General features: G+C 37.4%; 1 protein-coding gene across 1 annotated transcript in view; it reads right to left on the minus strand.

The window, feature by feature from the left end:
• ralgapa2 (Ral GTPase activating protein catalytic subunit alpha 2) overlaps positions 1–23,868 on the minus strand; it is an 84,859-nt gene extending 60,991 nt beyond the window's left edge. Inside the window, exons 1-8 of the mRNA XM_037695383.1 lie at positions 23,526–23,868; positions 9,205–9,315; positions 8,975–9,024; positions 2,581–2,638; positions 1,300–1,343; positions 952–1,132; positions 722–837; positions 386–524 (exon numbers count right to left, since the gene is read on the minus strand). Of these exons, the coding sequence (XP_037551311.1) occupies positions 386–524; positions 722–837; positions 952–1,132; positions 1,300–1,343; positions 2,581–2,638; positions 8,975–9,024; positions 9,205–9,315; positions 23,526–23,631 (805 nt within the window). The 5' untranslated portion in view covers positions 23,632–23,868. The remainder of the gene's footprint in view (positions 1–385; positions 525–721; positions 838–951; positions 1,133–1,299; positions 1,344–2,580; positions 2,639–8,974; positions 9,025–9,204; positions 9,316–23,525) is intronic.
• Between the last annotated feature and the right edge of the window lie 240 nt (positions 23,869–24,108).

Raw genomic sequence — 24,108 nt, forward strand, 5'->3', positions numbered from 1 at the left:
TTTTTTTTTTTTTTTTTCAAATCAATGACTTGCAATTAATTTTCATATTTAAAAAACTGTTGCTCTAAAGTTTACACACAAGCACCAAACTCATTAGACATTATTATTGTTATTATAAAAATAATTAGGTTAATTGACGTCAAAAATGTAAACCGGCTTCGTTAACTTTAGAAATGTACCATTTTTTGCTTTGTGACTTTAAGTGATGCTTTTGCAAACCATAACCTTCAAAATGTACCATAAAAGCAGACATCACATATTGTACAAGATTTTACAAGAGCAACGTTTGTATTCATGCACCATATGAACATGTCCATTAAGAGAACATTTGAGAGGCTATCACAAAGTTAAAAATACCATATATATATTCCATGGTTTAGCTCACCTAATAAAGGCTTGTAGAGGTTTGTGAGTTTGCTGAAGGAGGGGAATAGATGAGGAAAATAGTACTTCTTAAAAAGACTGAAGAGGAACCTGAAGCCTGTGTCCAGATTCTCCTTGTTTTTCCATTCTAAACTGGAGGCCTGGCAAACAGACAGCATAAAGGCAGACGATATCACACTAAAGAATAGGACACAGACTCAGTGTCAGTCAAGAGTGCTATTTACAGTTTGAATGCAACTAAAAACAACATTCTTATTTAAAATAACTGGACAAATTCAGATGCTGCCTCTGAAACTGCTCAATAATTATATATTGCACCTACACAATTTATTATTACCTGGATAACCATATACTTAAGCAGTGTTTCAAGGATGTAACAGGTCAGGTCATCTGCAGTTTTTTCTCCCACAACTGCTGGAACCAGTGGTGTAATCTCCTCAGGCACCACCTTAGCTGCTCAAATTTAAAAGATGGAAAACATAAATAAGAAGAAAAAAAAAGTTTATCTTATTCCAAATATTAATAATGCACAGAAGTGTGTATTTATATGCATGTGCTTCGACTCACCATCTGGGTGGTTGGAAAATGGGTTGTAAATGATAGTGTCAAGAGTGCAGGGCCCTCTGGAAGAGGGAACAGCAGGGAATCCTGGAATTAGACAGGCAAAGATAAGGAACTGCTCCTCAGCAGAGTTGTCCCGTAGTGCCTGCAGCCACAGCAGGAACAGACGGATTCCCTCACAGCGGATCTGGACAGAATAAGAGGTCATTAATGTAAACACAAAGAAGGCCAATTACAACTTAATGAATACAGGACTATGGCCAGCCATGAGTAGGACCTTGTATGACCCACAGTGAAGCAGGATTCTGCATGTTGGAGGAGCACAGTAGAGCTATCATGCAATAAAATACTTACTTTAAAAGAATTTCCAGTGTGTAGAAGCTTTTTCAGAATAGAACCTACAGAAAAGAAATAGTGTATTGGTTAAAAATATAGCTAAAAAAATAAAATAAAATTCTGAGCCCATTCTGTTCCTTTTAATAGACAACCTTAGCGCTTTCCTGTATTCTACCCAATCTCATATCTGATAAGAGCTTTGACTGTTCCAATGATCACCGAGACCTCAACTTTATTATTTCTTCTTTCAACCATTTCTCAGGTCTCTTGAGTTACCTACTGCTGGTGTTATCGTTAATCCCTACAGTAATCAATCTATGACCTCTTGTGCTGCAACTAGCTCCTTCCTTACTGTTCTTTAGTCCAGCTTTCTCAAATCTCTGGTAAGATTTAATAATATCTGCCACGGCACTTTCTCAGTCTGACTTATCCTGCCATGATAGTTTCTCCTTTCTAATACAAGGTTTCTGTCGTCTGAGAGCTTTTATTTCTTGTTCGTCACAGAGGACCACTCTCCTAATTTACTCCAGGATTTCTGAGACAAACACTTAGCATTACCATGACCTGAAGGACTGACAATCTTCACCAGTATAAAAGAAAATATAAAGAAAGGGAAAATACTTGAGGAATTACTGCAACATGCTGCCACTGGTGTGGTGCATTCTTGAAGGGCTAGTTAATTTCTTTAACTGGTAGTGATTGAATTTGTTTTAAAAGTGAAGCGAAGCGGACATGTTTGTGAATTAATAAACATGTGTTATAGCCTTCAACAGAACGTGGACTGCACAATAGTGCAATTGAATCCTTTCATACTCGTAGATCTTGGGGACAGAAGTACCATAATAGAGTGTGAAACATCTGTGACCTTGCAATTTTCTGCTTGAAAGGGACATGTTCTTAATGTCATTCCAGATACTCAAGGAATTTGTCACAAGGCACTGATTTATATCCGTTCTGAAACTGGATGGAAAATGAATTAAATAAAAATGCTAGTGTTTTCTTGGCTCAAGTATATAAATAACATTGCATCTTGACCAGCAACACATGAACTGAAAGAGTGGAAAAGAAAACTGAATGCAGAGAGAATTAAGTTTTTATTTGCATTTCCCATTTACGTTCAGTTCTAAAAACCATTATTTTCTCCTTGTAAATGAAGGCTAGGCATGGTTCTGATGACGGTGTTTTTCCTCAATGAAGAAAGAAAGATACACAATATAAAACAGCTCTACGTGGTATAAAAGAGAAAAGTGTCAGCATAGTGCAAAGAATTTCAATGAAGAAAATATTAAAAGTACATACCTATACTGTGAAACTGCCATTTGTTGTAGATTTTCTCTGGCAGAAGTTGTATAATTTTCTGATTTAAAAAAAGAAAGAAAAAAAAAAGAGAAGGTAATTAGGTTTAATTAAGAAACAACAACTAATAGTTCAAGGTTTTTTAAATATTCAAGGAAAGTTGCAGCAACAGAAAAGAAGTTAGATTAAAAATTAAACACCAATATCTTTAGAAAAATCCCTGGAGAATAGGCTTTCTTTAAAAAATGAAACCGTTGGGTAACATAAGCCTGGTTACATTAAGTTTCATTCTAATACAAAAAGAGGATGGTAACTAACTTTTTATTGGGAAGTGACACATTTTGATCAAAGGAGTACCAAATCCCTCCTGTTTGCTTCATGCTTCTGTAAAACCTTGTGGCACGAGAAAGCACTCATCACCTCAACCGTAACCCCTTTTTAACTCAATTAGTGCACCCTAACCTTTCAGCAGTCTATCATTATTCCCAAGTCTACCCAAAGGTTAACTGGGTCTCTTTGGAGAGATTGAAAAAAAGGCAAGGGTACAATGTATGCGTGCAGCTGTGCACCCCTCGCTAGCTGATCCAGTTCACAGTGAGCAAGTGAATCCTTCGAGGCTCAATGTTCAAAGCCTAATCAGTGACCCAATAAGACTTCATGAATGTAATGGAGAGATCATGCCAGTCTTTTACTGCTTCCTAGATGCAGCTCTGACCCTCTCAAACAGACGAGCAATGCTGGTCGGCATAATAAAAAGCTCTGCCCTGGACAGTGAGAAATGCATCAGAGCAAAGAATACAGAGCACGACAGAAAGAAATGTGTGCAAACTTTTCAGAAGTGCAAAGACCTTTTCTTCTTTTATCAATAAATCAATGCTTATGTTGTAATAGCTTTCAAATGGTTTACTATAGGTTTACAATCTATATTAACTCTATCTGCAGTTATTATAAATGGTCTGGAAGATTAGATAATTCCTTTGTCCTTTTCTTTTTCATTTTATCCTGAGACATCCAACAACCCAGAAGTCATTCCATGTTAGTTTGTTTACACTTTACTCCCCTCCCTGCTTTCCTTTTTGTCCTCTGAGACAAAACCCTCATCAATATCAGTGACAGGAGTGACATTGAAAGACACGAATCACTTTAAAGGGGCATAAGATGACATTCTGTATGATCCACAGACATGATTGATATGCATATACAGATGTGTGGCTGCACCTTGATATTGATTCCACACGGGATTATTACATCTCAGTAAAGAGGCTGTACTACCGTTTCTCCTTGGGGCAGCAGATATGTTATATTCAGCAGCAGCACAGCAGGGTAGTCTCCTTAAGCTTTATCCTGTGTGTGAATTTGTGTGTCAGTGCGTGTGTGTACGTTATAGACACAATAATGTTGTCTTTCTTGTCACAGAATACCATAAAAAGAGGGTAGAAAGCACATGGACATCTCAGAAATACTCCCTGTGGAGAGGGAACGGAGGCACCAACATGAGGAATTTACTGGCTGATATGAGGCAAATGTAAAGTCTGCTGGGCTAGAGGTTGGAGGAGTTAGTCTAATCGGCAGCCTTACTTCAGCATAAAGATGGGGGCATTACTGTCGCACGACTGCAGCCTTAACACATTTACATGATCCACACTTGGGTTTCCTGTGACAGAGCCTGAGCATGACTCAGAATATAGGTGGTCTACAAAGGATTTTTGATGGCAATAACAGACATGGAGTGATCTCAGAAAAAAACGGACCTTTACATGTAGTTTAGGACTTTTGTGAACATCTAAAGATGAAGAAACCTCCCATGTTACAAAAACACTACAAGCACAGTTTATTGTACAGAAATGAACCGAAACAACTTACAGATATTCTCATGCAGTGACCAGAGTACTGCATGTGTAAGATATCATTCTCATCAACACTTGACATATAATGCATATGAAAACAGACTTCTGTCTTCATGGCAGACATTTCTGATTTAAGATATTTAGCAAGTTGTGTACAACTGTGTGGACCATTAACAAACTGTTTAATTATTAATTTGAACCCATTTTCCAAGCTTGTTCTGTTTATTTTAAGCAAAGGGATTATAAAACAAAACAAAATAAACCAAAGCAAGGCCAATATGAATGAGCAGAATTGCGGAGCAGTTTTCATTCTCTAAAACCAGTAGGTGGCAGCAGCAGAGTGCAATACATACAGCCCTGTCAGCTTTAGGTTGCTCTTTGGACTTTCTGAACACTAAACTGCACTAGAACTCCCTGAGGTGCACCTTTCAATTCTTTCCACAAAGAATTTTAAATGAAAAAAGTAGGCAAAATTAATGATAGCTAATATTAAAATGTTTAATTTACTCGTATGAATTCAACAAATCAAAGCTGGTACAGATGTGCCGAATCAGAAAAAGCACATCCCCTGCGTGCGAGTAAAACGTGCAGTACAACTCAAGAGTTCAGACACAAATACTTGCTTACTCGTGTAATTTATTTTTATAACCTTAACTACTCTTTGTAAACTTGTGTTTATGTATTAACCAGACATTATTAACCTGCTGCTGAACTGCCAGTGATGCTTTGTAATGTAGAAGGAGGTGGAAAAAAGAAAACACTGAATTAAATGGCTCAGGGCTCATTTTCTTTAAACACGTTAGCCAATTTCTTTTACATGTTTATTTAATGTGTCTGAGATCTGAATAAATTGGATTGAATTATACATGGCAGAAAGATATAGGTCGTTATTTCTATGGGGAAAATATGTATATGTATTATTTGTTGTAATTTCAAGTTATGTAGGTCTGTCATGATTATTAATGGCAGGTAATTAAGTCTATCACAACTTTTCTATGGTTCATTGTTTCGTTTCATGTTAATATGTTTGTTTTTGAAAAACTGAGCTGAGAGTGGTAACTTGTTATATTTGTCATTTGACTGTAATTAAAAATAAGCAATTAAAGTGGAACTAAAGACTAATGACATGTGGCCATTTGCTCAGTGCTATGACAAAATGTTGCTGTCAACATCTGTTTAAAATTAGGCAAATCCAGTAAAAGTTTATGATGGGCTAAAGTTTTCTGAAGGATTATCCTTCTTTAAACATAACATCCCAAAATGCATTAAATTAGTTTTTTCTTTAAAGAAAGTAAACGCCTATTAAATGGCAAATATACTTCAAAAAATTCCCATTGAAAAGGGGGAAAGAGGATATTTTAGATGTGGGGATCCTAAGAGGGGATGTCAAGGGATAGCTGGAATGCTGAGTCAGGTCCGAGTGACAGACAAGAGGTCAGGACGAGGTCATATCCTGGAAAGAAAGAGCACATGCAGACTTTCCTCTGAATTTTTTGCTGGTCCCTAGGCTGTCCTTTAACCTGTCCCACAACCTCACTGGCACCGAGATAAACATGCACTTGGGTCATGAGAGGTCATCAGCAGTCATGAAGGAGCATAAACAAGTCAGGGGACCGATCAGAGCCGAGACGTTTCGTTCTGGTCTTGTGACAAAAAACTGACTTATAAAACAAACTAGCCTCCCATTTAATGTTAAATCAGTATTTATCAATAAAATACTTTCCATGTACTGAATCTTCTTAGCAATGAAGGTGTTCAGCAGCAAGAGTCAACATATAACCAAGATATCCAAGTCCAAAACAAAAAAAGAAATGTCTTTCAAATGGAGACATAAGGAAAGATATGTTGCATTTTCCCCTTAACAGAGAATACGTCATAAAATCTTTATCAGCATTGCTGCTTTTTCATAAATTATATGAATAATTGGTCAGATTATACAGCAACTTGGCAACATTGACAACTTATTTGTCAACTAGAATAAGGTCAGCACTCAAACTTTGGTATTCAAAAACATTCAGGAGGATCCTGTTCATAACTTGAGTTCAGAATTTAAATTTTGTAAAATACTTTTCCCCCAGTTGCAGATTTTTTTATATAGATTATAGCAGAGTACTTCTGTAATTTTTGAACATTTAGTTTTAGAATACAGTAGTCCCTCAATACTTCATGGTTTGTTTTTCGAGTACTCGCTCGATTGCGGTTTTTCAAAATAAGAGACATGACACACAATTGGCTGATTGATGGATGAGCCGCACGATAGGCATGGAGTTTTTATTTAAAATTAAATATTTTAATGATTTAGTACTTGCTACACCTGTGTGCAGCCCATACGGCAGGAGAAACTTCCTCCTGCAGCTCCTCCTCCCTCACAACTGGATGAAGGAGAACAAAAACGATATTTTTGACTAATTTTAGCCATTCTTTTGTTATTAAACACACTATGTTGAACAGTAAAAATAAAATAATTGTGTTTGGTGTTAAAACTAATGCTATAAATACTGCACTTTACTGTTTTCTTTATAATTAAAGCAACACACATGTTCAAAAAGAAAAGGCTGCATTAAAAATACTGTTTACTTGTATTTACTAATAAATCAGGGTAAGTTTCTGCTATTCTTAAACAGCAACAGATATGTGGTAGTAAAGCAAAAACATACACCAAGACTTTAGTTAAAAACGTTAATAATTTTTTTTTTTTTTAAATCATGGTTTGTGAGATCAATTAAAAACCAAGTGCATCATGGGAAGTAATAATAACATAAAACTTGCTCCAATAAAAGAGATGGGACTTTTCCATATTACATCTTCAGAAATCTTGTTTCAATTACACAAAGATAAGGTTATTAGTCAATTCAGGTGCAGCATCAACTGTTGAGTGGTGAATGTTTGGCAGCTGACACAAATAAAATACTGAAAGGGAACAACAATGGCTGCTGGTAGGAAGGGGGTGGAGTGGTTTGATGGTGCTTATAAAGAGGGACAAAAGATCACCCCCTTAGGAAACCAGGGATGAGCATGAGAGATCACACTCCCCACAGCAATCCACAAGAAAAAAGGGAGTCACATACCTCATGCCTTGAATAATCCACACATAATCAAACAGATTTGAATGCATAGTGGGGCTTAGATGATGGTGACTGTTTTCATTTGTTTGGTGACCTGAAGACATAACTGCTGCTTTCCTGCAAAATTCATGCAAAGAATAACAGGGGCAACAATGCTGAGCTGTGTTATTCTTCTTAACCTGTCATACAGCATTAAAGCGTGTCAGCAGAGCTTAGCGCTGCAAAATGGATTTTGTTCCAGACATTATTCATTTATAGGCCACTCTACTCTCTGGTCTGAGCCGGGCAAAGGCTGCACAGGTTTTTGTCTGGACTTCTTTGATGAAAACTAATAATAGCAGTTTGAATAAAAGTTTACCCTGTCATAATAAACAGGACTCCTTAAAATGATTAAATACAGTGAAGGCCAGAAAAGAAAACTTTGATTGCTGAAAGAGGGGGAAAAAAAAAAAAAAAGAGTCTATGCTTGAGTGAAAATATTAAGACATAATTTACCTTACATTTTATGTTCCTGTTTTACAACCTCTAATTTAACCACATGCCACCAATATTATCAATTTAACGACCACATATGATTCATAATGTCTAATCTAACATGGAGTAAAGAGTAAGTCCATGAAGTCTGGTAGAGCTCAGGATCAAAGCAACTCTCTATCTGTCCTGTACACACCACTCAAAGCAAGCTTATCTACTCAGCGCACGGGCGAAAGCGCACGTTGTCACAGACAGGGGCTAAAAGGGGACAAATGAGGGTTAAGCTGCTTTCAATATTGACTCCATAAATTTGGAAAAAGGACTCCAGGATTTATTTACAGGTCAAACGGCTGAATATGTGCTGGCAGGCAGGATATCTTTCATATTAGAAAGAGGAACAAAGTGGACGTTTTAAATTACTTTTTTATCAGAATATTCTGATATTAAATGAAATTACTGTTTTATAAGAAGCCAGCATAACGATAAGGACAAAACTTTACAAAACGAGAACTTTCAGACCTAAGAACACTGACATTGTACCCTAGTGACCTGTAAAATTCGAACGAAACATATTGTCCAAAAGGTACAAAAAGACTCCCTCCCATTTTGAACTGCTGTCTTTCCAGAACTGCCCATAGCAAATGTAACCAGAGAGCTGATTGCTTGTACTTGAAATCCAATATGCCTTTGCAGTCAGGTGAAAACAACAATGTCAAGGATTTTAACCTGTAGACCCAACATCTCGCAAATAAAGATGACATGCATTTTATATATTTGCATGCACACCAGCGTTTTTAAAAAGTTAAAATGAGATAACTATAAGAAATCATTGAACTAAGACTTTTTTGTTTTGTTTTGTAGTTGGTTTGTTGCACAATGTCCTCCGACTTTTTTCTGAAGAAAATTCAGGAAGTGAGCAAAATTGCAATTCTGCACTACTGTACTGCAATTATGTTCCCCCACTAGGCTTACGGGTGGATTTAAAACATCAGCAAAAAGCAGGTGACTTACTTCAAAAATAAAAAGGATAGAGTCCAGCTCCTCCCTCTGAGATTTGATCCCTGAAACACAAAGAAAGTTATTTTAGTATTTCTGCACTCACTGTTGGAAAAAAGTGGGGCAGAAAGAAAATAACCTTTGCAATAACATGTAGACTGGCAGAAGGAAGAGGGTTAACTATTAAACTCCTACTGGAGGTTGTAGTTAACTTTTGAACGGGCAACAAAATGTTTTGCACTTACCTTTTTGTTTTAAGTTGCTTTCCAGTGTAATGAAATTTTCATAGAAGATAAAATAAATCTGTGAGGAGTTGCTCTCAAAGAATGCCTTTAGCTCACTCTTGTCAATAATATCTACAGAGAAAAAACAGAGAAAAATAGCAAATTTATTTTATTCCATGGTACCAGAGTTTAAGCATCAAGATTTATTTACATAGGCTATTGTTTTATGTTTGCAGATTAAACAAATGCCTTAATTAGGCAATGGGAATAATGATTTACTGCCTCTTTAATTTGGCTTCAAATGCTAAACATGCTGCAACGATCATTTACTATTTGTTCCCTGTTTGAAAGGCGCATCTTTTTTTATTTAACTTGTTGTAAATTTCAAGAAATCACACTCATTGCTACTGACGTATAACACTGTGAACAATAACTTATAATTGATTAGTAAAATGCTTAATGAAAGCAAAAGAAAAGAAGCGCATTGTTGCAAAAAAAGAAGTCACCACCTGAATTTATCTTTGCAAACAGATAAAAGAAAACTCCAGATGGAAAAGTACAGCTGTAAATAATGTGTTTCAGTTGGAACTGTGTTTTCTTAAACGTTACTTTGACAAATGAACAAACATCGGCGGTCATTGTTTAATAACTATTTTGTATTAGATTAAAAAATTAATTCATTTGACAAAAGTAGGGCAAAATTAATAGATGAAAGATCCACCTTTTTGTTAAAATGTTTCCTCAGTGCAATATTTTTTATTCTTCCTCAAGTCAAAACCTGATTTTGTGCATCAGAAAAAAAAAATTGCTGAATGCATTTTTCTACAGATAAAACACAAGATTGCATAAACAGATGGAAAAATAAATCCCAGAGGTATTATGTAAAAAAAAAAAAAAGGCCATCATTTGCCATATTTTCACAACATGGGACGGGCTCGTTCTGAATAATTAAATGTAGGTCAGGAAAAGTCCTGGCAAAAATCAGCAATTAAGATTCACCTTCTGTTGTAAATCTCACTCTACCGCATGGTAAACTGGAGGACTACGAGAAGCTGTCCAGCTCCTGGGGAGTGCTGGAATGATGTACTATGTGAGAAAGACAGACCTCTTATCTACGTCCTGACACCAAAGCAAGGATAATGAGGACATGTGGTGGGATAATCAAGCCAAAGACAGAATTGCTTTTAGATGTCAACCTTGCTGTAAAAAAATTCCCTAGCCATTTTAACTGCAATGATCTAAAGGTATGCAAAGCAGTACTGACTCGGTCCTCCCTGTAAAAGTCAAATGTCCTACTTAAGCAGTCACTGTTCTTGTTTAGTAATTGTTTCAAACCAAACCAAGCTGCTTTAGTACTGCATCAGTTTGTGCTGGCATTGCACAATCAGCTGAGTGTTAACAGTGTTGTTAGGAACTGTTTAATGTTAATGTTTGTTTAGCATACAAGTTAAGTGCTTTAATAAATAAACATTAATAATTATGTGCATGATAAATGTATTTTCAGCATAAACACACTGAGGCAGTAAATTATTATTTTTTAACAAAGTGGCAAAACTAAGTATGGAATCAGAGTAGTCTTTGTCTTCACTATATTAGAAAAGTGCAATAATGTTTTACTGAATACAAACTTGAGATACATGTTAAGCTTGTTCTCAGCGAGCAGCACTATACTGTCCCCACCCTGCAAAATGATGAGACTGCTTACTAAGGACTGATTTGTATAAAACTGGCAATTTGAATATTTGTTTTTGAGACCATCACTTGCATTTTTCAATTCTTATAAAGCACGTTCTGTCCTTATGACAAGAACACTGATGAATTGTAAAAAAAATAAGCACTCTTAAATTCATTGAACTTAAAATAAGTATGATCACTTCAAGGTTTGTTTTTCACAAAGCAACATTTTGACTTTTTTCCACTATTGTTGGCACATTTCCAGAAAGATCTTCCCTCATTGTCCTTCACAGACTTCTCAGGTGTCCTAATCATAAGGACAGAAAGAGAGAACTTGTTTTCCAGGACTGGGAATGGTAGAGATGACACAATATCCCCCTGTGCCTAACAAAGTAACTCTGTCCTTCAACAGTCAGTGCTTCGTCTGCAGGACTTTAATGTCAAAGTGAAAGGCTTGGTAAAAGTAGCTAAAGAAAGCTAGAACAGGGGGTAGTATTGGCAGGAGGAAACCTTGACCTAAATACTAGTTACTGAAAAAGCTGATAGTTTGTCTCCTTTTTCCCTTTAAAATCTGTAGCTAAAAAAGGTGAACTAAATTACAAAATTCCAAATGTTAAAGTTACAATGGTCACATGCTAATCAAATGAGGAAAATATGAAACTTGGTTTGACAGGACTTCAATTTTGATGAAGCAGACCAAGTTATGCATGATATCTGAAAATTCATTAACAAAAATTACAATGGATCCATCCATCCGTTTTCATATGCTTATCCAGGGTCGGGTCGCAGGGTAGCAACCTAAGTAGGGAGGCCCAGACTTCCCTCTCCCCAGCCACTTGGGCCAGCTCCTCAAGGGAGAATCCCAAGGCGTTCCCAGGCCAGCCGAGAAACCTAGTCCCTCCAGCGTGCACAACCCAAAGCTCATGACCATAGATGAGAATAGGAACGCAAACTGACAGATAAATAGAGAGCTTCCCCTGTTGACTCAGCTCTCTCTTCACCATGAAAAACCGGTACCGATGCCGCACCTATCCGCCTATCGATCTCCCGTTCCATTTTCCCCTCATTCGCGAACAAGACCCCGAGATACTTAAACTCCTCCACTTGGGGCAGGACCTCCTCCTCGACCCAGAAAGGGCACTACCCTTTTCCGGCTCAAGACCATGGCCTTGGATTTGGAGGAACTGATCCTCACCCCAGCCGCATCACACTCGACTGCAAACTGCTCCAGCGAAAGCTGTAGATCACGACCTGATGAAGTCAATAGACCACATCATCTACAAAAAGCAGAGACGCAATCCTAAGGCCACCAAAATGGATCCCCTCAACACCTTGGCTGCGCCTAGAAATTCTGTCCATAAATTTATGAACAAAATCGGTGACAAAAGACAACCTTGGCGGAGTCCAACCCTCGCCGGGAACAAGCCCGACTTACTGCCAGCAATGCAGACCGCTCTGACACTGGTCATACAGGGACCTAACAGCTACAACTACAATGGATAAAAATTGATATTTAAAATAAAAAGTAGGTCATGCCTTGTTGAATATCCTTCCAAATAAAGTGCTCATTTTGTGAACCTCAGTTGTTTTAAAGAGTGAAAACTGCCCAGTCTGTTGATTAAATCAGATGTTTTTTTACAGACTAAATGATGTCTGTCTGAATAATTGTGGGGGGGATGCCGACACTGATAACCTAATGATTCACTAAAATACAATATTTTGTTGCTGTACGAAAGCAAAAAACACTTGAAATGACAGGTTTGGTTTGGGTGGCGCATCGTTCCATTGTGATATATTTCCTGTTAACTGCCAAGGATCTGCACTTCTTCCACCCTCATGTCAGAGGACCAGCTGGAGAACAATAATAAGCAGCCAAAGCTGTTGTTCATTGTATAGGACAAATTATCCCCACATTTTGGCAAAATGTTTTAAGAAAGCAGATGTTATTAGATGAATGTCATTTAGAAATATAATCCAAGCAAAAAAAATACTATAATGCAAGAATTTTCCAGTGGCAGTAAATACAAATTGGACATTTTAAATTAATAACTTCATCTACATATGATCTCACTGTGTTTCATTATCTCTAGCAATCACTTTGCGATAGGCAGGGTACACCTTGGACAGGTCACAAGCCCATCACAGGAACACATAAAAACAAACGAGACAACCATTCACACTCTCACATATGTACAATTTAAAGATGCCAATTAGACTAGCATGCATGAATATGGGCTGTGGGAGGAAATCTGAGTACCCGGATAAATCCCACGCATGCACAGAGAGAACATGCAAACTCTACCCAGAAAGGTCCATGGCCAGGATTCGATCTGGCAACACTCCCGCTGAAAGTCAACAGCTCTACCAACTGAGCCGCCATGAAAAAAAAACAAAAAAAAACCAGTTGTTTAAAATGCTAAACACTGTGGCCTAAATCTTGATGGCTTGCTTCTGTCAAACAACGTTACATGAGTAAATTAGAAAAGAACAACAATCATCTTCTGGGTAAAGCAATCTCATGTTCAGCTAGATAAATAATAGGTTTGGTTATTCAATTTTTTATTTTTTTTTATTTTATAAGGATAACAAGCTCTGTGTGATACTGCTCTGGGATCTTATTTTAGTGCTTGCTGGGTAAACCAAGAAGGTCATTTAGCTGAATCTTCTTATATAGCTGTCAGAAAACTCTGCCCACCACCTTCTCATTTGTTTAAACTTAATCAGCATATAACACTTGGTGTAAGAACTCACAATGTTCAAATGTTTTTTTGTTTTGTTTTTTTCAAACCATATTTAACTCTCTGGGCAACTTCAAATATATGTTTTATACATCACTTGAAGCCTAATCATTAATATGCCATGTCATACAGAAAACCAGTCTAATTGAGTCTTTGATTAGAACGATTAATTTGCATTAGCTCTGGGCTAACTAACACTGCAGGTGCACTACATTCTTGCCAGAAAGGGAGAAAAGACTGATGTGTTCCTTTAGCTGAATGCTGGAGAAAGACAGAGTACTCTTTAAGAAAGGCCTCAAGGGTACCAATACAGAAAAAAAAGGTGAATGCTAATGAGGATGTTAACAGATTTATGGTTGATGGGAGCTTTCCATAAATTACACTTTTTTTTAACATCTTACATAGTAAAAAACAGAAAATGCAAATAAGCAGGACAAGAGGTAATTAGTACTATCAACAGTTTCCTAACCTAGGGACTGCATTTTTTTAGTAAATACAAGCAGTATGCAAATGTCTCTCGTCACTTAGGGATTTGAATAGTGAATGTTTGTCGTTTTCATTTTTTCATTCAACCTTTATTTATAAAAGGTTAGTCTCACTGAGCCACAAGGACTTATTTACAAGAGAAACCTGTAGAGACACCTTTTAAGATGAGTGTTTCTCTGGACATAAGAAGAGAGGTAGTTTTTTTTTTCCTTGTGTGGAGGCGGCACAATTGATGGATCTTGGCAAGCAGAGGAAGCAATTTTATCAACCACCAGGCACAATGGTGGAGCCAAGCAGTGGTCACTGGTAGTCTTGGCCACCATAGGTTAATCTTTGGCCACACCAGTCATTTGAGAACACTAAACTTTTATGCAATATAAAAACAAAAGCATCGTTTTGCAAATGACTAGCATCCGCCATTTTGAGAACCAAAGAGAAAGAGCCCATGTCACATCAAGAGGCCTCCCTCCCATTTTTCTTAAAGAGACACGTGGCTCACCCCCTCACTATCCATCCTTTGGTTCAAACGGTCTTATACTGCCATCCGGTGGTCGAAAAAAGGTGCTACACCCAAAACAAATTAAACAACATTTCTTCTTAAATTTGACAATAATTACTAATTATTGTCAAATTTCAAACTATTTTATCGTTTAGCGCAATAATTACTGAGACAATTACTCGCCCATCAAAATTTGTCATTGTGATTAGAGATGCACCGATCCACTTTTTTCACTTCCAATCCGATACCCATTACTACGACTTGGTCTCGGCCAATCCTGATCCGATACCGATGTGAAATAAACTGTGCTGAATTAACAAAAATGGCTAACTCATGTCATCTGGACCCGTATCTGAAACGGGTCCAGATGACATGATTTTGCCATTTTTGTTGTCTACCTGGATGTTTGAGCTTACAAACCCAGTGCTGAATTAACTTAAAACATTTGTTTTGTTAAAACACAGACATGAATGTACTGAATTACAAATTTATTGAAAACTCTGCACCATAACAGCATACTTAAACACACCAAGAGCTTTACAAGATTGGTCAAACGTGTAAAAACACAACTTTAATTTGTTCAGTCAGTACGCTAGCATGTGACGTTACTCAGAGCACAAAGCATAGAATTAGAGTGAATAGATCGGTCACATTGTCACTGATACCCGATCCAGACGTTTTTCGATGTCGATACCAACATTGGTATCGGATCAGCGCATCTCTAATCATGACAGGCCTAGATGGGGCTTCACCTTTCCCTCACACCCACATTTTGATGTCGTCGTCGGTCTGGGGGATAAAAAAACGGCAACCTTCCAATCACAGGCTAGCCTTCTCTAACCTCTGTGCCACCACTCCTCTAATCCCAAATAGCTATTGCAAATAAAATATGCAAATCCTTTTTAAGGATTTAAAATTACTGTATATTTATTTTCTACACATTTATAAATGTTAACATGTTCAACTGGTAGTGATTCAGACCCCCAAACCAATAAACAACAAGTCTCAATGAACACAAGATTAATTTTCACATCAGTCATGTGGCATGTAATTTCATTAAAATGTGGCTTTGCCAAACAGTATATGGGTGCGTCTGGACTTGCAGTGACTGTCTGGCTGTGTAACAGATTGCGACCTACAGGACTGAAGAAAACACTGTGTGAAACAGTCAAGGCAGAACTGGTCATGCCTGTCCATAGTTCAGTCTGTACAAATTAAAGCAAGTGGCTTATCTTAGCTATTGAACACAAAACACCTGGTCACTTTTATTATGGCTTCTTCAGACTATAAAAATCAATACTTTTATCAACACAGAGTTAACAATGACTTCATTACAGATGGATGTAAAATAAGAAAGTTAATGTTGTAATATGACTTCTGACTTTCCACATGTGCTGCCATCCAGAAGGCCTGTTTGTTTTTAACATAAGAATTGTGTTTGTTTCACACTTTACTTATCAGCCTAGAATGTGTTCCAAAACATGTATAAGTAGCTATTTGCTACCCAACAAGCCAAAGCTAAGTTTCCTTCAACTTTAAATCCTCTGAAGATTAACAGAAGCTTGAGCTCTGATGAAACAACATAAAAAGTATATCCACTTCAAGATCACTGAGAACACATACTGACACAATAAACCACAGGTGTTTAGGTTTGGGTATCAAAAAGCATCATAGGTAAATAGGACAACTAGACTAACAGGTTTTCCACTGGGTGCTGTATAAAAGTTACACAGACATCATCCTTAACAGAGCACAAGTATTGCATTGGTGTCTGTAGCTCTCTAGCAGGTCAGTAATAAACAGAAATATGCCATTCATGCAATACCACACGAGATGTGTTTTGTTAAAGAATTTGGTTATAAAGAAACTGTAAAAATTATGATGACAGTAATGCCTCGGAATGAAAATGGAAAAGGTGAGACCAAGAAGACTTGGCACAAATTTGAGAATGGATATACAGCCTACATGCATTTTAAATACTTTGCATACAGGGTTACGTAGTACATAATACAGGAGCCCAACTGATATATTGTATGGTCGATATGGCCTATTTTTTAGGTTGATATAGGCATTTGGGAACATATTGGTATATGTGATAATTGTCCTATTATGCGCAGATATGAACACTTCTAATTTTCACCCTTAAAATGCTGGGAAACAAGCCATGTCCTTACTTTTAAAAAGTGTAATTGTACAATGCATCCAGCAGAGGGAGCATGCAAAGTCATGGCCATTCACTTTAACTTTCACTTTCAGCACGGCCGAAGCAGCGAGCAATACTGTGTAGTGTATTTTGCTGAACAGACCATGGTAAGTTTATTTTAACTGATCTGTAAAATAAAAAACTCAATTATAAATTATCTTCAATCCTCCACTTGTCATTAGCTATACCATACCACTTTATTTATAGAGCACTTAAAACAGCGACAAGGCCAATCAAAGTGCTGTGCAGACAAAACAACAGATAACACACAAAGCAATATACAAAATGAGGTAAATCAGAATATAGACATAAAAACGATGCTATGTGCCTCCCAAGTTAGAAAGCCAACACTTATAACTTAGCATAGTCTATTGCTTTATAAAACTTTAGCCAAAACAATAAATCTAACAGAGGTAAATATATATCAGCGTTAGTAACATTATCTTTGTTGTCATCAATGAAATGCATTGGGGGGGACAGTTCGGTAGGCAGGGTGCTCGGTTCTGTTGACAGGACGGGGCGCCCTGCTTGTATAACACTGGCCTTCCCCTTACAATATCCGTATTGACGAGAGCCAAAATTTCCATATAGGTCGGGCTCCACATATAACCAGTTTGGTTATACATTAAAAAAATTATGTCTTGCAAAAAGTCATTTTCCTTGTTGACATTATGTAGAGAAAAAAGATTAAGATTATAAAATATTGGTGATTTAAGTAGTCATGTTATTCAAATTTGAAACATGAATCAGTGATTTATTTTCACACAGGTTTAAAAAGCTAAAATGTATAAGCACCGACTTCCTTCACCCTCAGAAAGTATTGAGATATTTCATAACTAATGATGTGACAAATCTGCTATTCCTTTGGAACAAATTCATTTCTGTTGACAAATGATATTAGTAAGAGCTTTTAAGTCACTGTGTGGATTGTCTTCCAGGAGGACTAGATGTGAACTAGCTAGCCTCTGTGTATTTCCATGACTAAATTTGCTATTCTAATGACCAAGGGATTGTGGCACAGGACTTCTTTGTGCAGACAAATGTTTATCTTTACAGCAATACCAACTTGGAGACCATACCCTACCAAAGACAGTGTGTAGAAAAATATATCTGTACAGTTAACTAAAATTTTATCTATCAATCCTGTATCTATAGACTGGTCTAAATGAGCCAGGATTAGTGAAATCTGGTCGATAACCAATACTAATATTTTATATACGTTCCTTTGTCAGAACATATCCCTCATATTTAGGCTTATTTGATACAAAATTGTGTAACAGCTGTAAGAGCTGGTGACATATATTCAGTAACAGCCATACGATATGCATAGCACTTTAACTTATATTAAATGAAAAGTGTTAAATGTTATTTATATGGGGTGCACAGATAAATCGGCCCCGATTTCCTTAATTTTGGGAAATCGGAAATCGTCCGATGCATGAAAAACCAATTTTTATTTTTTTTTCATTTACCCTTTCATTTACCCTTTATGAGACAGGTAGTCTCATTGAGCCACAAGAACTCATTTTCAAGAGAGACCTGTTTAGGGAGCAGATGGTGGGGGTTGAGGGCCTTGCTCAGGGGTCCAGAGTGGGGCAAATGAGGGTGGGTGTTCCACCTTTTCCACCCACATTTTGATGGTGATGGTACTGGGAGTTGAACCTGCAACTTACCGATCACAGGCCCATCGTCTAACCTCTGCGCCACCACTCCCTCCGGTTTTAACAATTGTCTGAACTCCATTTATATTTCAGAGCGCTACCTCATGGTCAGTTAAAACAAGTGTGTATTGTTATAGGATATTGTTCAAGGGTATGCTTTTCAACAAAATGATATTGGAAAATTGAAAGTGCATTGTGACCTTATAACACCTGACAGTGTCACTTATAAAAACAAAATCGGTATCGGCCAAAATCGGAAACGGCAGGTCAAACTTTTTAGAAATCGGTGATCGGCCAGAAAACTGCAATCGGTACACCCTTAGCATTAGTCACCTGTGACGCTGTCTCACTTGTAGAGGCTTGTTCCTGGTTCCTAAAGCTGCAGTGTGGGATCCTCTGCACTCCTGTGCAAGAAGGAAAGCCTTTTTAAGTTCAAAGTTTTTGTCTATCCGTTGTGCCGTAAGACTAATCATGCTAACGGGGCTAACACCATGTCCAAATGTCTGTGATAAAACTCACCCAAGTGCTATTGACTATTAGCTTCTCAATGACGTCGGAAATGACTGACTGTAACTCGGGTAAGGTTACGTTGGAAAATATCTCCAACAGGGGGCGATGTAGCGAGGCTCACCATAGTTCAAAAATCTTCGGAATTCGACATCCTCACCAATGAAAAAAAAACATTTCCACATCGCCGACATTTTGAATTTTCCTCTCCGCCGTGAGATCAGGAAGGCGCACGACATCATCACATTGTGCTGCCGCTGCAGACATCCTTGTCCCTGGGTTGTCATACAAAAACAGCGCCTTTAATATCGGTGAGTTATTTTGATGGAATGACCAATGTCCAATATTGAACTTTAACACTAATATCGGCCGATACCATGCTGATAATATTGTGCATCCCTACAATTTTTACATTTTGTATGTCTAAAGTCAAGCTTGAATTTGGAGTAGTTAGATGGTAAATGTGAGGATAATGATTACTGTGATTGTATTAAAACTAAGCAAAACAAACCCTGTTTTTTGCATATACCGAGTTATTTGCAGGGTTTTCTTTAAAAACAAACTCTCACTCTAAACTCAAACACCTACGTACAAAGACAAACACAATGGTTATTATCACTAGCAACACTTCCAATATGTTCAATGTTGTTCCCACGCATTTCAACAGCACAACCCAACTGTTTACACCAGCAGAAAAGGACAAATATAAGAAAACAAAATATACCTGTGATGAAGCACATTCTTTTTCTTATCCTGATGCATTTGCAATAATCCAGGTAGATAAAGGTTGATTCAGATCCTCTGAACAGATTCTTCTATGTTTCAACAAATACAAATTCATCCAGAGGACCTGAGTCTTCTGTTTAGTTTACAAAAGAGAAGATTTTCTTTTTTCAGCTAATTGGTCCATAGTGAAGTCCTCACAAAACAAACTGAGTTGGACTTGCCGACTTCACAAACAGATCTCAAGCTGTGGGAGTAAGTGTTATAAGATACCGTATATTGTTCTGTAGATTCACCAAGTAGTCCTCCACGCAAACAACAAAGAGTATATCCAAGTCAGTGGAGGATAATTTACACCTCCAACACAACCATCAGAGATGCATCAGTAAATGTTGGAATATAGAATGAGTAACTGGAAATAAAATGAGGAAAAGCTCTATGTGCCACCACTAAGAGAAGCATTGAGTGATCAGGTGGTTTGTTGGCCTCCTGTAATTACCAACCTCAGCCAAATCCAGCCAGGCATGACCAGCAAATTAACATGCAGCAGCTTTCACACACTACCCCACAAATCTGTGAAGTGAGCAAGGAAACCAATGCCAAAACAGTGAAAATAGCTCACACCATATATACTACAACTTGATTCAACAAGCTCTTAACAAAATACTGGACGCAGTTAAGAAGCCCTAAATACAAAGAGACAAAATATTTAAAGCCTAACAGACAAGGCTGGTAAAGATGGTTTAACTTTGCAAATTTTAAGCAGAAATGGCAGAATATATCCAGGACAGGTTGCTTCTTCTAAGATATTTTGCATGCCTTATTTATACTACCTATTTAAGTTACTTCTGGCATATTTTTTATTCAAACATACAACAGTTAAGCACCAATTGTTTCTAAATGTTATGCTGCCATAGTGTATTAGCATTAACAGCTTTGTATGAGGGCAATAGACTGTTATACTTTTGTTATGGATAAGTGCTTATTTTAAGGATGTGTTGAGTACGTCTTTAATCTAATTTTTTAAATATTAAAAAACTGAAAAATTTAACAGCCTTTATTCTTCAAGTCCCTATCCTATATTTCATTAGGCCTCATATCTGATCACTGCTTCCTGCACACACAGGATCCAACTGGAACCAGAGGAAATCCTTGGCTTAAAGCTTTGCAAAAACTGGCAGATTTGAGGAACATCAACATGCAGACTCAACGAACAGCTGCTGGACACGCACCTTATCTTCGCAGCACATGAGGGAAAGAAAAACACAAGAGAACATGTGGAACTCTGGGCTGACCCCAACCTTGTTGCACTACTAAACATTGACCGTATGCTTTTGAAAGGATTCCATGAAGGTACATTTCCATGCTGTTTTATTCAAGCATCAAGAAATCTAGACCGTCACTGTTGTACCAACATACAATAAATAAAGCAGAGGACGTTTTGCTACATGAAGGCCACAAACAATAATGCATATGTAAACAAACATCTGAAAGGTGCACTGTCCTCCTGCAATTCCTCCTCTTCAAAAAGACGCTTATGTAATTTGAGTAAGGTTATTCTGAAAATGCTGTATAATAATAGCACTGATCATTTTTATTTACTGCAATAGTAAATAGTCAGTATACAGAATATATTGGTTACACACAAATTTGAGGACTTTCACAATGTTAGATTCTGCTTTAATAGAAAAATGCAGTAGTATTGATTTGTTGCTATAGTCATTTTCAACTAAGCTAGTGCCAATTCATGAAGACCAAACTACATGTAAGACTAGACGTTAATCCTTATGCAGGAATTCTCATCAGTGAGCCATTTTGACAGAAAATCAAAAGAGAAAATACAGGGATGCACGGTATTATCGGCATAGTATCGTATTGGCCAATATTAACGTTATATTTCAATATCGGACATCAGCCATTCCAATAAAAATAACTCCCCGATATAAAAGGCGCTGTTTCTGCCTGCAGCGGCAGCACAACGTGATGACGTTGCAGCGGCAACGCAATGCGACGACGTCACGTGCGCCTACCTGAGCTCACGGTGGTGAGGAAAATTCAAAATGTCGGTGATGTGGAAGTTTTATTTTTCGTTGGTGAGGATGTCGGATTCTGAAGATTTATGGTTGAGCCTCGCTACATCGTCCGCGGGTGGAGATATTTTTCCGATGTAACATTACCCCGAGTTACAAGCCGTCATTTTCAATGTCATTGAAAAGCTAATAGTCGATAGCACGACTTGTTGGGTGAGTTTTACCACAGACATTTTGACGTCGTGTTAACCCCATTAGCATGATTAGTCTTACGGCACAATGGATAAACAAAAATGTTGATCTTAAAAAGTCTGTCCTAGGAACCTGGAACAAGCCTCCACAAGTGAGACAGCATTGCAGGTGACCAATGCTAATAAATAACATTTAACTCTTTTCATTTCATATAAGTCAAAGTGCTATGCATATCATATGGCTGTTATTGAATATATGTCACCAGCTCTTACAGCTGTTGCACAATTTTTGTAGCAAATAAGCCTAAATAGGAGGGCTATGTTCTGACAAAGGAACGTATGTAAAATATCGGTATTGGCATTGGTTATCGGCCAAATAATTTTAACAAATCGGCCAAAAATTCAATATCGTGCATCACTAAGAAATTATATTTTGTTCTTGCCCATACAGCTCATCCCCTTCTGTTGTTCTCAGCATATACAATTCACTATTAACAACTTTGTTCCTATCTTTTTTTGCCACAGCACCAATGACTCTAATCTGTCTGCAATGCACTGAGAGTAACACAAAGCTAGGTTCTGCATCCCAGTACTATCAGATTCATGATGGATAGTCCAAGTTTATTTTAGTGTGGTCATGCAATGAAAATGTTTTTGAACATCTAAAATGCCTCAGCAGTTATGCTTTCAAAAAAAAAAACTAATCTGTGGTCAAGCTTGTTTTTATTTGTTCAATGTCTGTGGTTCAACAAGTCACTCCATGAAAATATTAGACATATTTTTCCAGAACCTGAAATGATTTACAGTGTAAATGTAGCATTCAGTCTGACTCTCTCATAGGTCTCAAAATTTCATCCAAAAGAAACAGATACAGGTTATTATAATTTGTGAACAATCTGCAGACTTTAAATAGATTTAAATGTGCAGCACAAAACCAAATGCACTGTGCAAAAATGATTATAGGTCAGATGAAATGTTTATCTTTTAAAAGATCATAGTGCTGTAAGACAAGCTAAGGGAACAGCTAGTTTATGACTGTCATAAAGCTAACACTTCCTTGTCCAATAAAAGACACAAAGATCATTAGGGTATAGCACAATTTTTCCCAGTTATAAAAGGTATAAAATATAGATTTAATTATATTTTCCTTAACCAAGCAACCTTAAATATAAATATTGCTCTTAATCAGTTTGAATAAATATTAATAAATACTGTTTTGTTCGTGCTTCTGACTATTGATTTATATTGATACAATTACGTTATAAAATGGTCACGATGAAGCAGGAGACAACAAAGGCTGTGGTGGTCATGTGAACCCCTGAACGCACCACAACATCTTTTAGCAGGCTAGTTAGCAGTCATGAAGCTAGCTTACGTTAGCCTCTATCCCCCCATCAGTCTGACTCGTCAAAAACAAACATAACTTAAAATTATTTATATACAAACAATACAAGAAGCATGCACCTCCCTGGGCAGTGCATGTTACTTTACAGCTAACCAGAATTAGAAACCGGAGGACAGTCTTCCAGCTAACCCGACGCCTTGTTTGACGTTAGCCGTCTGATGGTTAGCTCCTGAAGCTAAAGCCTCGACGGTGCAGCATCCGCAGCTCCGGTGACATTTCACTCACCTATCAGCGCCCGGAGGTGTTTGAGCCGGGTCAGAACATCCTTCTTTGGGTCCAGAACTTTCTGTGTAGATTTCTTGACGTCTCCATGCCCCCTTCGAGTGAACATCACGCTGTAAAATGCAACCGCGGAAGCCGAAATCACCCGTGTTTCACCACCGAACCCCCCGTGTGTGACTGTCACTTTACACACCACCTCTCTATGCTCGCTCGGTAAACATTGGCCCGACAGTCACTGGTTAACCTTTTTTTTTTTTTTTAAGTGGGTGTGTAAATACGGAAGCAGAGCCTGACAACAAGGGCTGGCTGAATACGCCTGTTTGTTTATAACAGATCCACATTACACTGACAGGGCTGTTTTTTTATATCCCTGATTAAAATAGGCTGCATTACTGTTTTGTAGATTGAGAACAACCTACTAAATTATTCAAATACTGTTATCGAGGTTTAAAACTTTTAAGACTTAACAAAATAACTATCCAACAGCTTCTAAATATCGCACGTTTTTAATAAAAGCGCGTATATTTAGTACGAAAACGTCACGCAAGATTATATTTTCTTTGTCATTTTAATAAATATATGTGGT

The sequence above is a fragment of the Nematolebias whitei genome, chromosome 21 (genome assembly GCF_014905685.2).
Source record: "Nematolebias whitei isolate Nwh7 chromosome 21, NemWhi1, whole genome shotgun sequence".
Taxonomy (NCBI): domain Eukaryota; kingdom Metazoa; phylum Chordata; class Actinopteri; order Cyprinodontiformes; family Rivulidae; genus Nematolebias; species Nematolebias whitei.